A 17230-nucleotide genomic window follows, 5' to 3' on the forward strand; every position below is an offset into this window, starting at 1 on the left:
CTACCACTACCCCAAGATCTCTCTCTTGGTCAGTCTCTGCCAGTTCACACCCCATCAACTTGTATTTGTAGCTGGGATTCTTGGCCCCAATGTGCATTACTTTGCACTTGGCCACATTGAACCTCATCTGCCACGTTGACGCCCACTCACCCAGCCTCAACAGATCCCTTTGAAGTTCCTCACAATCCTCTCTGGTTCTCACCACTCTGAACAATTTAGTGTCATCTGCAAACTTGGCCACTTCACTGCTCACTCTCAACTCCAAATCATTAATGAACAAGTTAAAGAGCATGGGACCCAGTACAGAGCCCTGCGGCACTCCACTGCTTACCGTCCTCCACTGCGAAGACTGCCCATTTATACTCACTCTCTGCTTCCTATTAATTAGCCAGTTTTTGATCCACAAGAGGACCTGTCCTTTTACTCCATGACTCTCGAGCTTACTAAGGAGCTTTTGATGAAGAACTTTATCAAAAGCTTTCTGGAATTCAAGGTGAACAATATCTATCGCGTCTCCTTTGTCCACATGTTTGTTCATCCCCTCAAAGAAATGTAACAGGTTAGTGAGGCAAGATCTTCCCTTACAGAACCCATGCTGAGTCTTCCTCAATAACTCGTGTTCATCAATGTGCCTACTCATTCTGTCCTTGATAATGGTTTCTACCAACTTTCCCAGTATTGAAGTCAGACTGACTGGCCTGTAGTTTCCTGGATCTCCTCTAGAACCCTTTTTAAAAATAGGGGTGACATTTGCTACCTTCCAGTCCTCAGGAACAGAGGCAGATTTCAATGAAAGATTACATATTTTTGTCAGAAGATCCACAAGTTCAACTTGGAGTTCTTTCAGAACTCTTGGATGTATGCCATCTGGACCTTATTAGTTTTTAATTCGTCTATCAGTTGTAGGACCTCCTCTCTTGTCACCTCAATCTGACTCAGGTCTTTCAACACCCCTTCCAAAATAAGTGGTTCTGGAGCAGACAAACACTTCTCATCTTCCACAGTGAAGACGGAGGCAAAAAATGCACTCAGCTTCTCAGCCATTTCCCTATCCTCCTTCAGTAATCCTTTGACCCCTTGGACATCCAAGGGCCCCACTGCCTCCCTGGCTAGTTTCCTGCTTCTAATATATTTGAAGAAATTTTTATTGTTGGTCTTTATGTTTTTGGCAATATGCTCCTCATAGTCCCTTTTTGCCTGCCTGACCACAGTCTTGCATTTGATTTGCTACATCCTGTGTTCCCTTTTATTAATCTTATTTGGACTAGCTTTCAACCGCTTAAAGGAGTCCTTCTTACCTTTTACAGCTTCCATCGCTTTGTTTGTTAACCATGCAGGCCTTTTCTTATACCTGTTTGTGCCTTTCCTAACTTGTGGCATATATTTTATCTGAGTGTCTAGGATTGTAGTTTTAAATAGCCTCCAAGCTTCCCCAAGGGTTTTGACTGTATTTACCTTTCCTTTCAGTTTCCTCTTCACATGCCTCCTCATCTCAGAGAATTTACCCCTTTTAAAGTTAAACGTGGTTGTGCTGGTCTTTTGGGGCAACTCTCTATTTATACAAACGGTGAAATCAATAACGTTATGGTCACTGCTCCCAAGCGGTGCGATCACTTTTACATCTCTCACCAAGTCTTGGGCATTACTTAGGACCAAATCCAGGATCACCCCACCCCTGGTAGGTTCAGAGACCATCTGCTCCATAGCACAGTCATTAAGAGCATCTAGAAACTCAATCTCTTTCTCTCGACCAGAACACATATTGACCCAATCAATCTGCAGGTAGTTAAAATCACCTATGATGACACAGTTTTTACGTCTAGCCACTATCTTTAAGCCTTCCATCATATTATAATCAACCTCTATCTTTTGATTTGGTGGGCGATAACAAACTCCCATAGTTAAATTTCCTTTTGGGCCCTCTATTTCAACCCAAAGCATTTATAGAAGGGAATCTAATTCTCTGACCTCAGTCTTACTGGACTGTATGCCCTCTCTGACATACAGAGCCACCCCACCTCCAACCCTTCCCTCCCTATCCTTCTGATATAACTTATATCCAGGAATCACCGTGTCCCACTGATTCTCCTCATTCCACCAAGTTTCTGAAATTCCCACAATGTCTATGTTTTTCCCAACACTAAACATTCCAACTCACCAATTTTACTTTGAACACTTCTAGCATTTGTGTACAAACATCTGTAACTTCCCAGGCAAGCTAGGCCCGCCATCTTCCTCCTGCCGCCTCGAGACTCTGGCAGGCAGTCCATTCTGTTTGTCACCATCTCGGTGGACAACTCTGATCCATTACCCAGCAGAAAAGTAATGGCTAACCCTTCATCTCTTTGAGATGAGTCCTCCCAAACCAGAGACATTTCATCTCCTGTCGGCTTTCCCCCAAGATTTAGTTTAAAAAGATTTAGAGAAATAAGTGCAAGACTTTTGTCTCCCTTTTTGGTTTTGCAATATCAGCTTCCCAGGGGTGGAATTCTAGTAGGAGCTCCTTTGCATATTAGGCCACACCCTCTGATGTAGCCAATCCTCCAAGAACTTACAAAAAAGGAGCCTTGTAAGCTCTTGGAGGATTGGCTACATCAGGGGTGTGTGGCCTAATATGCAAACGAGCTCCTGCTAGAATTCCACCCCTGCAACTTCCTAAAAAATCCCCTCGAATTCTAAAGATTCCTTAACTCCTTCTCTAATTCTAAGAAGTCCTGTTGTAGTCAGAGGGCCAAACTGTTGCTGTTGTCTGCCCTTAGTAAGGAGCTATCTGCTCAACCACAAAAATTTCCATTTTCTCTGCAATTATTTTCTTTGCAATTCAGAGAGCGCTATTGTCATGTGTAGAAGGCATGAGCGAAAGGCCTTTGAACTCTGGCCAAAATCAGACCATGGTGGAAAAAGTGGTGGTTGAGAAACAATGCAAGTGGCAAATCCTTCTGCAGATTTATAGTAGTAATCTTACCATAACATGGGAATGTGCTAACCTCCTACTGAACTTGTTGAGGGGAAATGACTAATGCAAAGAGATAGTTGATATGGTATTTATATTGGACAAAAGATCTAAACTATCTTAAAGCTTAGCTCTATACCACAGGAAGAGGAGCCGCTGTTCAGTTTCCTACTGAAAAGCTGTTAAACACTTCTTAACTGTTTAAATCATTTAATACGCAAACATCTACCTTAACTGATGCCAGAGGTCTTTTTTTATTTTAAGAATGTGTGTTTGTTTTCCAGCCTCTGTTGCTAGTCTGTATACCATCATAGACCTTCAAGAAACCTCTTTGCAGAAATAGGTTATGCACTGCTGTCACCTGGGACCTAGCTTCCTGTTACAGCAGATACATCTCCAAGCTAGGTACAGAGACAAGTTCTGAAGTTCTGAGCTTCCCAGGGCTTAGACCTTCCCTCCCATCCTGTTTTCTTGACCTGTAACAGAACCAGGGGGTGTTGTTTGCCCCACCAGAAGCCACATGTACTACTGATCTACTTATTACATTTCCATAACGGGATAAATAGCTCTCCTGAGGGCCATTTCAGAATGAGAAAATGGCACAGGTTGGGGGAGAGTAAGGTCTAAGCAAAGTCTCTTTGTGGCCCTCATCCAAATCAGGCCCAAACACATGTAGGAAGAGCAGAACTTCAAAAGATGCCTCTCCACTTCACCCAGCACTGTTCCTGAGGAGGAAGTACAGCATATAGTTAAAGACTTTCAATGTTTATGCCAGGGGTGTCGAACTCATTTGTTATGAAGGCTGAATCTGAGATAGTCAGGCCCGGCCATGTGTGTACCTGTTTAAGATAAGGTAGCAAACATATAAACTTTATAAAGGACATAGACAAACACAAAGATTTTTTTTTTTTTTAAACTTAAAATGTTAGCACTCATTTGTCTTAAAGGTGCATTCTTTGTATTTCTCTCATGGGATCCAGGGAACTGGGCAAAGGAAGCTCTGGCTCTTTCCTTCCTTCCCCAGAGGACCAGGAGGGAGAGGAGCTTCAGCCAATAGAAGGAAGAGAGGCTTGGCTCAGTAGCTCTGCTGTGCGATTGAGAGAGATTGACAAAGCAAACTCTCCCTTCCTCCTTCCTCTTCAAGGGAGGAACCTCAGCCAATGAAGAAAATAGAGACTTTGCTCTGCAGCTCCTGCATGATTGAGCAAGCCTGGCAATGCAAGCTGTGATGCAGAAGGAAGCAAGAGAGAGGGAGAGGGAAGCAGACAACAGCCAGTTGCTCGGGGGCCTGATAGGAACCCTCTGGAGGTCTGATTCAGCCCCTGAGCCACATGTTTGACACCCCTGGTTTATGCAGTGGGCACCAAAGTCTTTGGTCATAATCCAGTGCAGAGCTATGGATACATAAGCTCATTGTTTTCAATGGCAAAGCAAACTTAACTCTAATTACCTAGGAGAAGAATAGGTCAAATAAGGGAAAGTGACAGCAGATAACAGCATGCTTGTTGCTTCTTCTGGTTCTTCTTTCAGACAAAATGATGTTGATGATCATATCAACAACTCATAAAGTCCTGCCGCTCAGTGCCAGGTGAGTCACAGGAAGAAGAGCAGCCATTTAATCCTAGAGGAGACAGCTGACCTGGCAGGTATCACTGAGACTTGGCTAGAGGAGGGATTAACCTCTCTTAATTACCCAGGGTACTTGGCGATCTGTCAGGATAGGTCTGGTGTTGCTATGGTTGATGGGTCAGAGGGTACCAGAGTTCCAATTTGCCCAATTGTTTGGGATACTTTTCCATTTATTCAGTCTGAGGATGCGGACAGGATCTTTGGAAGTCTGAGGCCTACTACCTGCTTGTATGACCCTTGTATTAGAATGCTAGAGCACCTTCCCTATGAGGAAAGGGTGAAGAGTCTGAGACTTTTCAGTTTAGAAAAGAAACAATTAAGGGTGTGTGTGTGATAGAGGTTTGCAAAATTATGCTTGAGGTGGTGAGAGTTGACAAAGCAAAATTTTTCTCCCTCTTTCAAAACGGAAGAACTCCAGGGCATCCAATGTAGCTGAAGGGCAGTAGGTTTAGGAGGGACTAAAAGGAAATACTATTTACTGTACACAGAGAGTGATTAAAATGTGGAATTCACTACTAGAGGATGTAGTGATGGCCACAGGAATAAACAGCTTTAAAAGGATGTTAACTAGATTCCTGGAGGATAGATCTATCAGTGTCTATTAGCCGTAGTGTTTGAGGGGAATCCCCACATTCAGAGCTACTAAGCCAGGAGGCATCCTCAAGGGAAGGCCTCGACTTCAATGTCTTGTTGTTGATCTTGCAGAGGAATTGGTTGGCCACTATGAGACAGAATGCTGGACTAGATGAACCATTGGTCTGATCCAGCAGGGCTCATCTTATGTTCTTATCTTGGGGAAGGGGGGCTGACTGGGTTTGAGAAATAGTTTATGCTTCCTTAAGAGAGGGGAGGATGAGCTATGGCAGCCATTTTGTGGCCAACTCCACTTCCTGTGACAGCCATTTTGCAGCTGCGCCCACTATCCTGTGTTAAAATCTCAAGGGTGTCTGTAAGTGCAAAAAGATTGGGGACCTTAGACTTTCTGAAATCTTGAGGTTTCATTTCTAGTATTTATCGGGACTTTTAAAAATGAAATTCCACCAAAATTCACACTGGGGTAATGAAAGAGGCGATCATTGGCACTGAATCTGCAAAAGCGTATTTGGTTACCCCACCCCCACCCCCAGAGGTGATGTTTCCTCTTCAGAATTCCCGAACACTTGGACAAGCATCACTCAGAAAGACATTACTACAGCTCTTCCTGCCAGGTTAAAGCAGCTTGCTACCCGAGGCTGCTCTTGCTTCTCCCTGATAACTAAAGCAGTTAATCTTTCTCGTTGTCTCTTCCCAGCTATCTCTAAAACACTGCAGCAGGCTACATAGGCCCTATACAGGACATCAGAATGATAGCCAAGGTCTTGCAACAGGAAAAGACCTCACGAGATTTCAGGAAGTCCTACAAGCCATATGTGCACTGCCTCTTTGTTTTTAGAAAGGGCTGGGAGACATGGAGAAGAAGGTAAAGTCCTTCTCTCCCTGCCTCCTGAATAGAGGCAGAAGGTAGAACGGGAGGCAGAGACAGCAGCTCTTTACCCCCTCCTCACTGCCTGTGGTGACTGCCTCGGCTGACCTCTAACACCCAGTTGTGTCTGTGGTACTATTTAGCTTGGGATTTCAGCCTCTTCATAATGTGATCTGAAATCAAGGGCAATGTTTTAAAACAGTTCTGAACATTTGAGCTACTGACTGGATTCCTCTCACTGAAGGAACCTTCCCCAGGTGTTCTTTTCTCCTGAGATTTCTTGCTTAACAGAGAATCACTGGATCCAACACCACATACATGCATAGCTTTTTAAGGGTTAAGTATGAGGAAGTGTAATGCTCTCTGCAGGTCATAAAAATGCCTGGAATGAGGAAAAGGAGGGACTGTTTCCCATGCGGACTGATGGAAATCTGACGTTAGCCTTGGGCTTTAGAAAACATCACATGTAGTTGTGACGCAGGCCTGGCAAACAGCAGGCAAACTGGTGAACCTGTTCCTTGATGGCACCACTTTGGACAAAGCTTTGTACAAATCAGTGCTTCTCCATACAAAACTCTTCCTGCCGTATATGAAAATGCCATCTCAGGACACGGGGGAGTCTACGACTCTTCTCCCTACCATCTTGTTCTCTTTGTGGAGGGAGAGCTTTTGCCTGGAGAAACAAGTTAAAGTACCTCACCTACAGCCTGAAGTGGAGTAGTCCAGAAGCAGCCTTACCACCTTATCTGTGGTTTGTGAGAACTAGGCCTTCAGGCCAAATGAGGGTGTTTCCCAGAGTGCCGTTCATGTTTTCAGCACTGTTGTGACAGATCACGCTACCAATCTGTGTACAAATAGGTAACTTAAGGAACATTTATATTTTTGTCTCGTCCCTCTGCCTTTTTCAGGATGAGTCCACAGGAGAGATAACTTTCTACATGAAAGGGGCTGATGTGGTGATGGCTGGCATTGTTCAATACAATGACTGGCTGGAAGAAGAGGTAAGGCATGGTCCAATAGATTATTCATTATGAAATCTGCATTAGGCCAGTGAGTGGCTATCCAAGTGTCTTCAGTCTATGGAATAGTCTAGGAGTGGCTATCAGTGTAGCATTGTTGAAATGAAGCAAGTGTGGCCCGTTGTGCCTAGGTGGAAGGCCACTGAGCCTGCCCTTGTAAGGACTTTTAGCTTTCCGAGGAACTGCTGAATATAAACGTATTTTTAAAACAATGGTATTCTTATGTACAGCCATTTGTGGAACATCTGGATGTTGCTTTTTGTACTGTACAGATCGGTTCACAAACTGGATAAATGACTGGGTCTGTGGTCTAAACTGCTTTGTACAGCTTATTATAGTAGGATCCTATTAGATAATCTCTGTACACTTATGTTAATACTTCGCTTCAGTTCTTTCTGGTGCTTCCAGACGTCTACAATCCTAACGCAATGGTTATTGAAAGTCCCATTTTGTTGATTATACTCACTCACTGCATATAATCCACCTTGAGTCCCTGTACAAAAGCAGACTATAAAGAGCATAAATAAAGACTTTAGACTTAAGAAGTGAAGAGTCTTAAGACTTGCATATTGTTTTTTTTTGTTCTGGGAATGCTATTGCCTGCAAGTTTCTGCATCAGAATTGGAGCTCATAGATATCAAGATGTTCTGCAGGTATAATTTGGGTAGACCCACTGAATTTTGGTACATCAGGCATGCTTTGTTTATTTCATCATTTGACTTTATGAACATAAGAGAAGCCATGCTGGATCAGGCCAGTGGCCCATCCAGTCCAACACTCTGTGTCACATAAGAATATAAGAGAAGCCATGCTGGATCAGGCCAGTGGCCCATCCAGTCCAACACTCATTGTGTCACACAATAGCCCAAACCCAGAGTTGTCAGGAGGTTCACCAGTGGGGCAAGAACTCTAGAAGCCATCCCACTGTTGCTCCCTAAGCACCAAGAATATGGAGCATCATTGCCCCAGACAGAGTGTTCCATCTGTATCTATTGGCTCATATCCACTGATGGATCTCTACTCTATATCAGGGGTGGCCAATGGTAGCTCTCCAGATTTTTTTGTCTACAACTCCCATCAGCCCCAGCCAGCATGGCCAATGGCTGGGGCTGATGGGAGTTGTAGGCAAAAAATATCTGGAGAGCTACCGTTGGCCACCTTTGCTCTATATGTTTATTCAATTCCCTTTTGAAGCTGTCTATGCCACCTCCATTCCCTGCGGCAGTGAATTCACATGTTGATTTGGATGAAGTACTTTTTTTTATCTGTTTTAAGCCTACCAATCCTTAATTCCATTGAGTGCCCACAACTTCTAGTATTGTGAGAAAGGGAGAAAAGTACTTCTTTATCCTTCTCTTTTGGGATCAAATGCTGCGGTCCCATGGGAAGCTGGTGGATGCATTTCTGCATGTTGGTAACTCCACACGGAAGCTGTAATGTCTGGTAGCCCTCATCACAGCGGTAACCACCACTGTGTCACAAGATGACACATTTATGACCTCCCTTGTGGAAGCCATAATGTGAGAACTGGCTCACATGCTATGTAGAACCTAGCAACTCTTCCTGTGGAAAGTGACCATTGGGTCTATTGCTTGTGACATCTGCCTCTTATCTCTGACAAATCATGTTTGCATGAGTATAAAAACAATATTGGGGCAGTCGGTTCAGTACAACAGCAAAATCTTGAAATGTAAATTGCCTCCTCTTCCTGCGCCATGTGCTTTATCTGAAAGCTTCAGAAAGCATGTGTTCCCTTTCTGTTCTAATAAGTTTCCCTCTTTCTTTTAATTATTCTTGATTATAAATATGACTTTGGGGGAGCTTGCTAAAAAGCACCTGACCTTGTTTGCAATATCTTTTGTCCCTTGGCAGTGTGGCAACATGGCAAGAGAAGGGCTCAGGGTCCTTGTAGTAGCCAAGAAATCCCTGACCGAAGAACAGTATCAAGACTTTGAGGTAAGGGCTATAGAGTATATTTGATCCAATGCTCAATCTGTTACCAGAATTGCTTGGGGTCTCCTCTTTTTGCTGGGGGAATTAGCAAGAGGTAGACTTAGGTAGAGCTATTTTGGAGCAGGGTTCTCTCACCAATAATACGGAGGTCCAATACCTGAAAGAAGACTCCAGATTTTAAATAGTTTAAAATGTTTACTTAGAAAAATATGTAGGAATACAGTCACACATATGCAACCACACAATCAAGAGACTAGGAAAATAGTGGTGAGGAATAGAGACTTTCAGGGATAGTTACAGTGGTGATATTTATCTGTCCAGATGTGCAGAAGTCCATGTACAAATTAAAGATGGGGACATGCATAGCTATCGTGCCACATCTAAGAGGCCCATTACTTAGCGCAACGACTATACAGCTTATCTATTGACAATTTAGTCCTAGGGACAAAGTGGCTAAATTAGACATGGCTACAGGAGATGAGTGGGGACTTCTGCATGCCAAACAGAGGCTCTTACCACTGAGCCACGGCTTCTCCCCACACAGCTGGATTCAGGAGGAAGGAGAGAATGTTTTAAAAAAGCCACATGGGCTGCTCCACAAATGTGTTTCCTGCTGTGCTTCTTTTCTTACCGGCACTAGAAGCATGTTGGTGGAGGATTTCTTGTGTGTGTGTCTCTGCCACATACAAATATAATGAAGCAGGAACAAAGCCCGAAGGCATCCATGAAAAACCAGCCTCAATTATGAAAAAATTAACAAATTTATACAAGTTACTTCCTACATAAGCAGACGATACTTCTTATAAATACAAATACAATATAGCCCAAACCCAAAGTCCTTTCATTCAATGCCAAAGTTCATTTCTTTGTGATGGAAGTCCAGGGAAGACCTTAAACAAGCCGTGAAGTAGGAGTCCAATGCTTGGACAGTCCTTTTCAGCAAAGACAGTTGTAAAGACGATAAGCAGCACAGCGCAATATCGCAACAGGGAAGCGCATATTGCCCTGTTTCACATGAGGCTTTAACAAGCTGCACAAAAGAGAATGTCAAGAAACCACCAGCAAGCTAAAAACAGAATTGGATTAAACATATAAGCAAACATACAAACCTTCACCAATCTTGAATAATTCTTGAATATGCGCTTCCCTGTTGCGATATTGCGCTGCTGTACTGCTTATCGTCTTTACACCTGTCTTTGCTGAAAAGGACTGTCTAAGCATCGCACTCCTACTTCACAGCTTAAGGTCTTCCCCGGACTTCCATCACAAAGAAATGAACTTTGGCATTGAATGAAAGGACTTTGGGTTCGGGCTATATTGTATTTGTATTTATAAGAAGTATCGTCTGCTTATGTAGGAAGTAACTTGCATAAATTTGTTAATTTTTTCATAATTGAGGCTGGTTTTTCGTGGATGCCTTTGGGCTTTGTTCCTGCTTCACTTTTCCACGTTACTCTTTTGGTTACTACATACAAATATAATGGCAACAGAATGGGGAATAAGGCCCAACTTTGAGCATTCTCTCTCTGTCTTCTTTGTTTTGCGTTGGCCAATCAGTGTAGCCAGGGGTGGAATTCTCGCAGGAGCTGTTTTGGATATTAGGCCACACACCCCTGATGTAGCCAATCCTCCAAGAGTTTACAAAAAAAAAAAAAGAGCCTTGTAAGCTCTTGGAGGTTTGGCTACATCAGGGGTGTGTGGCCTAATATGCAAAGGAGCTCCTGCTAGAATTCCACCCCTAACTGTAGCAGTTGGCCATTGGAATCATGCCTGCTTTTTCTTGTATGTACTTTGCACCCACGTGAGAGTGGTTTTTGAGCTAGCGAATGGATATCTCTTTCTTGTGGCCTCTCAGGCACGTTACATCCAGGCCAAGCTCAGTGTCCACGACCGGTCCCTGAAGGTAGCAACCGTGATAGAGAGCCTAGAGATGGAGATGGAGCTGCTGTGTCTGACTGGAGTAGAGGATCAGCTGCAGACGGATGTCAGGCCTACACTGGAGACACTGAGGAATGCTGGCATCAAGGTGTGGCAAAACAAGGAACAGAACAGTTCCCATCCTGCTTTCGATACGGTCCATGCTACGATTACCTCGGGGTTAGATTACTGTAATGCCCTCTACTTGGGGCTGCCCCTGTGCCGAACCCGGAAACTACAGCTAGTGCAGAACGCGGCAGCCAGGTTGCTTGAGTATTCACAGGTGGGAGCACATACAACCGGGGCTGCGGGAACTGCACTGGCTGCCAATAGTGTATCGAATTCGTTACAAGGTGCTGGTTATTACCTTTAAAGCCCTATATGGCCTAGGACCTGCCAACCTTAGGGACCGTCTCTCCCCACATGTTCCCCAGAAGGTACTTCGATCTGGATCGCAAAATCTATTGGTAATCCCTGGGACGAAGGAGGCCAAACTAAAGACCACCAGAGAGAAGGCCTTCTCGGTTGCAGCCCCCCACCGGTGGAACCAACTGCCAGAGGAAGTGAGGGCTTTGCGGGATCTTGCTCATTTCTGCAAGGCCTGCAAGACTGCACTCTTCCGGCTGGCTTTTAATTGACGTGCAGTCTACATCGTAGGAACCTCGAGAAATGCCGTTGCCACCGGAAATATGCAACATCTGATGAGATTAGCACCAAACCTATTTGAATTGTTTTAAACTGTAGAATTTGTGATTTTATAATATAATTGTTTTAATTGTTATTATGATTTTATGTTGTGAGCCACCCTGAGCCTGCCTTGGCAGGGAGGGCGGGATAGAAATAAAATAAAATAAAAATAAATAAATCCCCCTCTGGAGACAGTGCTGAAGAAATTCTAGGAAGGAAAAAGGAGGATTCCACATCCTTAGGCACAGTTTGGATTCACAAGAAGAGGAAGATTCAAGTCCAGTAGCACCTTAAGACTGACAAGAGTTCCAGGCTGTAAGCTTTGGCAAGATGAAAGCTCATACCCCGAAAATCTCTAAAGTGCTACTGGACTCAAAACTTGTTCTTCTGCTGCAGACCAACACAGCTACCCACCTGAAGCTTCGAATCGACAGATAACTGGTTTTAGCATGATATTCATTACATAGATCTAATTCCTCAAAATCCTTTTGACCAGGGCTTTTTGTAGCAGGAACTCCTTTGCATATTAGGCCACACACCCCGATGTAGCCAATCCTCCTGGAGCTTACAATAGGCCCTGTACTAAGAGCCTTGTAAGCTCCAGGAGGATTGGCTATATCGGGGGAGAGGTGTAGTCTAATAGGCAAAGGAGCTCCTGCTACAAAAAAAGCCCTGCTTTTGACCACTTTAAGTGAGTTTGGTGTCGTGGTTAAGAGCATGGACTCTAATCTGGGAGAGCCGGGTTTGATTCCCCTTTCCTCCACAGGCAGCTGCTGGTGTGACCTTGGGTCAGATCTTAGAGAGCTCTCTCAGCCCCATCTTCCTCACAGAGTGTCTATCGTGGGTAGAGAAAGGGAAAGGAGATTGTAAGCCATTCTGAGACTCCAAGTGAAGTGGGAAGGTATCAATCCAATCTCCTCCTCTTACATATGTAGTGCTTTTCCCAAGACACTAGGTTCATTTTTTTTCAGAGCAGATTTCCTGTCTTCTTAGTTTTGTGAGAACTCATTAGGTCCATGCTAAGAAAAATACTGTTGAATTGTCACAATGTAGCATGATTGAGAGAGCCAATGGGAAAAGGATGTTGTTGATCTTGTTACAGGAACTATCCAATACATGCTGGGACATTTGAAAGACCGTGAGCAACACACCAGTCTCATATGACATAGTAGCATAGAAGAACTGTATTTCTTCCCCAGCTATTAAAATGTTGTAGTTTCAAGGCTGTCAAAAAGTGCTATGTTCACAACAGAGAATGTGTGTACAGTCGTTAGCGTGTCAAACTAGGATCTTGGAGTCCTGGGTTCAGATTTCCCACTTTGCTGTGGAAGTTCACTGTATGATCTTGAGTCAGGTTCACACTTGCAGTCTACTCTACCTTGCAGAGGTGTTCTGAGGATAAAATGGAGGAGAGGAGGATGGGAACTGTTTGGGCCCCCCCCCCCAGGGTGGGAAAGATGGGGTGTAAATGAAGTAAGTAAATAACTATTAAATTTAATACATAGAAACAGTTCCCTGAAAATGTCCAAAGAAGAAGACTTATACCCTGCCCTTCTTCCTGAATCAGAGACTCAGAGCGGCTTACAATCTCCTATATCTTCTCCCCCCACAACAGATACCCTGTGAAGTGGGTGGGGCTGAGAGAGTTCTCCCAGAAGCTGCGCTTTCAAGGACAATTCTGTGAGAGCTCTGGCTGACCCAAGGCCATTCCAGCAGGTGCAAGTGGAGGAGTGGGGAATCAAACTCAGTCCTGCTAGATAAGAGTCCGCCCACTTCACTACACCAAACAGGGTGTTACTGGCTTCCAGTTTGCATATTGCAGAGTTGTTTGCATACATCCGACCTTGGTGAACAATTTTGCAAAGATTTTTACAGGGATTTTTTTACATTCAGTGAAAAGAAAGGTAATGTATTAACTCAGAACCAATCCACAGCAAGAAGTAATACACTTTTTGATTGCACTACTCCAGTTGGCAGTAGACAGTGTCTCACATGTAAAAAAAAATGACCCAGCACATTGCAGAGACAGCTGTGCTAAACTGGTGCTAGCTAACAGCATGCAGGAAGCTTTTTACAAAGGGCAGCATTAGAAAATTATACCTCGTTAAGAGTAAATGGGTCAGCTGTAAATGAGTCGTCCTCTCTTTAGCCTTGCCAACCAAACTTGATGGTGTTCCAAGCCTTTTATCAAGTTAGTGTGCATTAACTGAATGCAAATGGGACAAAAATTGTTCCCTTCAGCTGGTCTGAGGCCTTTTGTATGATCCAGTTTACAAACATGAGGTTTTGGATCCCTGTCTTGAAATGGCCACCAGATGGTGCATCATATAAAGGAATCGTGTGTTGAAGTTCTTGATTCCCATACCAAGCCCAGAGTTTGAAAATTATTTTATTTGAGCTGGTTTTGGCTGTGATATGGTAGGGAAGGCAAGTTTTAATGCTTGTTGTTTGCCAGTTTAAATTAGCCTTTTAGAAAGCATGAGATTATATAGACTCTGTGTGCCTAGCTTTGTAATAGCTAGAAATTTAGGATCCAGTTCAGAACTGCCCTCAAGGCCCTGTTCGTTTTACTCAGAACAGCTTGGCTACATCTGTTCTCTGCCTGTTCTTAGTCACTGTAGCAGTGGCAGTCGGAGTGCTGGACTGAGGAAATTTAATGGGACATAAAAGCCACGAAACCCTGACATTTCCAGTGAGGATAAGAAACCGGGTGAAATGGCCCTGCTTGGTCTAGTGGAAGTATCACTGGTGAAAGGGGCAAGAAGGGGTTGCACACACTTTCCCCATTCTCATTGCAGTGGTCCACCCTGCAGAGCTTTTTCTCCAAGGCAGTTCCCCTTACCTGGCTACACCTTTTCAGTGCTTTCAGGCAGCTGCTAGGAGGCAAGGAAAATCCACTACCCCACTAGTGTGCCTCAACAGTACTGGATCCATCCTTTATGGCTTGACATGCTTTTATAGGTTTGGAAGACAGCACACCTTGCAGGATCTGGGTGTATATTTTGAGTGCAAGTTTGCCATTTTGTTTTTCATTTAGCCAAATGGTTTCTGATTGCTGTTCTTGAGGCTGAGACATTTTAAATATGGTTCTCTTGTAGGTATGGATGCTCACAGGGGATAAATTGGAAACAGCCACATGTACGGCGAAGAATGCACATCTGGTCACCAGGACCCAGGACATTCATATATTTAGATTGGTGAGTAATATGAACAAAACTAGTTTACTTAGCACTTGTCCTGGAAGCTGCCTTATGAATCAAGGGGGATAACTTGACACCAGCTTCAATGTACAGTTAGAATCAGATTGCAGTATACTGCACAAACCTCATCTTTCTCAGATCAGCTCTTGCATTTCCACCACACTTATGGCCATCTGATGAGTGCGCAGAACTTGGAAATATGTAGAGGGAAAGAGACACTCTGAAAACATAGCCCTTCTTTCCTTCCAAGTTTCTTGGCATCAGTGGACTTCTTTCCTGCAGGCACAATCACTTGCAATCATGTCTGAAGCATCTTCTTAAAGATGGCAAAACGCAGAACAAACTCTTTGCTAACAAATGTGATAAACATGAGCGCAAAAGGCTGCATCTGTGGGCCAGGGCCTTGTCCTATTCCGCTTCTCTGATTGTTTTCTAAAACTCTGCTTAAAGCAGTTTAAATGTCATGGCTTCTCTCTTCCCTGCCCTTTGGTTTGGAAAGACACTGCTGGGTATTGTTGTTTTGGGAGGGGACCAGGAACCTCTTTCTAGAGAACACTTGGCACTCCCAGAAAGAATGCTCTGCTCACAAGTTAGAATGAATGTAGGGTAGCCAAATTCCAGGTAGGGCCTGGAGATCTTCTCGAATTACAGCTGATCTCCAGAGATTGGTTTTGCTGGAGAAAATGGTAGCTTTGGACAGTGGACTGTATGGCATCATACCCTGCTGAGATTCCTCCCCTCTCCAAATCCACCTTTACCAGGCTCTACCACCCAAATATCCAGGAATTTCCCAAACTGCAGCTTGCAGCCATAGTGAGCAGGCATATAATCCATGTACAGTGTACACTTGGAGGGGGGGGGGGTTATACATGTGTTGTTGAGTAATCGTTGTGTTGTGTTTAATCCTTTCACAGCTGAAGGAGCGATTCAAGCCCCATGTTTAACCAGATATTGGTCCCCAGTTTCATTTATCAAGTGACCACTTGTTGGCTGTTCCTTACAAATGTACACACATGCATACCATTACATGTAACATGTGAACAGGGCTTGTGTCAGAGTAGGACCTGGGAGACCCAAGTTCGGATCCCCACTCTGTCATGAAAGCTTGCTTGGTTATATTGGGCCAGGGACATGCTCTAAGCCGAACCTATCTTGCAGAGTTGCTGAGAGGATAAAATTGATTTAGGAAGAATGTCACAAGCCACTCTTCGTTGGTGGAAAAGAATAAGAAAGTGCCATCAAGTCACAATTGACTCATGGTGACAGGGTGTTCAGGCAAAAGACAGGCAGAAATATGGAGAGCTTGTGTGGTATAATGGTTAGAGTATCAGATTAGTATCTGGAGGACCCAGATTCAAATCCTGACTCTGCCATAGAAGCTTGCTGAGTGACCTTGGGCCAGTTGTGCACTGTCAGCCTAACCTATCCCACAGGGTTGGGAGAAGCCAATAATATCAATCTGTATTATGCAGTGAATCTTTCTATTTTGAAGTATTACATTTATATCCATTCCTCCAAAGAGCTGAGGATGATATGCTCCCCACCCCCTTTTATTCTCAAATACCTGTGCAATTGAGATGGAGGTTCGTGACATTGTACAGAAGGCATCAATCAGCACCATCCCAAAGAAAAATAAATGCAATAAAGCAAAGTGGCTGTCTGATGAGGCTTTACAAATAGCTGAGGAAAGAAGGAAAGCAAAAGGCAAAGGTGAAAAGGAAAAATTCACCCAACTGAATGCAGATTTCCAGAGAACAGCAAGGAGAGATAAGGAGGCCTTCCTGAAGGAGCAATGCAAAGCAATAGAGGAAAATAACAATGGGAAGGACAAGAGATCTATTCAAGAAAATTGGAGAAATCAAGGGAACGTTTTGTGCAAAGATGGCCATGATAAAGGACAAAAAATAGTAGGGACCTAACAGAAGCAGAAGAGATTAGGAGGAGGTGGCAAGAATACACAGAAGAATTATACAAGAAGGATTTCAATGTCCTTGACAACCATGACAGTGAAATCACTGACCTCGAGCCAGACTTCCTTGAGTGTGGTCAAATGCACCTTAGAAAGCATTACTAACAACAAAGCGAGTGGAGATGACAGTATCCCAGTTGAGCAATTCAAAGTCCTAAAAGATGATGCTGTTAAAGTGATGCACACATTATGTCAACAAATTTGGAAAACACAACAGTGGCCACAGGATTGGAAAAGATCAGTTTATATCCCAATCCCAAAGAAGGGTAAAGCCAAAGAATGTTCAAACTATCGCACCATTGCACTCATTTTACATGCCAGCAAGGTCATGTTAAAGATCCTACAAGCTAGGCTTCAGCAGTATGTCGATCAGGAACTGCCAGAAGTTCAAGCTGGGTTTCAGAGAGGTAGAGGAACTAGAGACCAAATTGCCAACATTCG

The 17230-nt window shown here is 43.8% G+C and overlaps 1 protein-coding gene across 1 annotated transcript in view; it reads left to right on the plus strand.

The window, feature by feature from the left end:
* ATP9A (ATPase phospholipid transporting 9A (putative)) overlaps positions 1–17230 on the plus strand; it is a 141682-nt gene that overhangs the window by 93809 nt on the left and 30643 nt on the right. The window contains exons 16-19 of the mRNA XM_060230781.1: positions 6953–7045; positions 8936–9019; positions 10872–11042; positions 14719–14817. Of these exons, the coding sequence (XP_060086764.1) occupies positions 6953–7045; positions 8936–9019; positions 10872–11042; positions 14719–14817 (447 nt within the window). The remainder of the gene's footprint in view (positions 1–6952; positions 7046–8935; positions 9020–10871; positions 11043–14718; positions 14818–17230) is intronic.

Source organism: Heteronotia binoei, chromosome 2, assembly GCF_032191835.1.
Source record: "Heteronotia binoei isolate CCM8104 ecotype False Entrance Well chromosome 2, APGP_CSIRO_Hbin_v1, whole genome shotgun sequence".
NCBI lineage: Eukaryota > Metazoa > Chordata > Lepidosauria > Squamata > Gekkonidae > Heteronotia > Heteronotia binoei.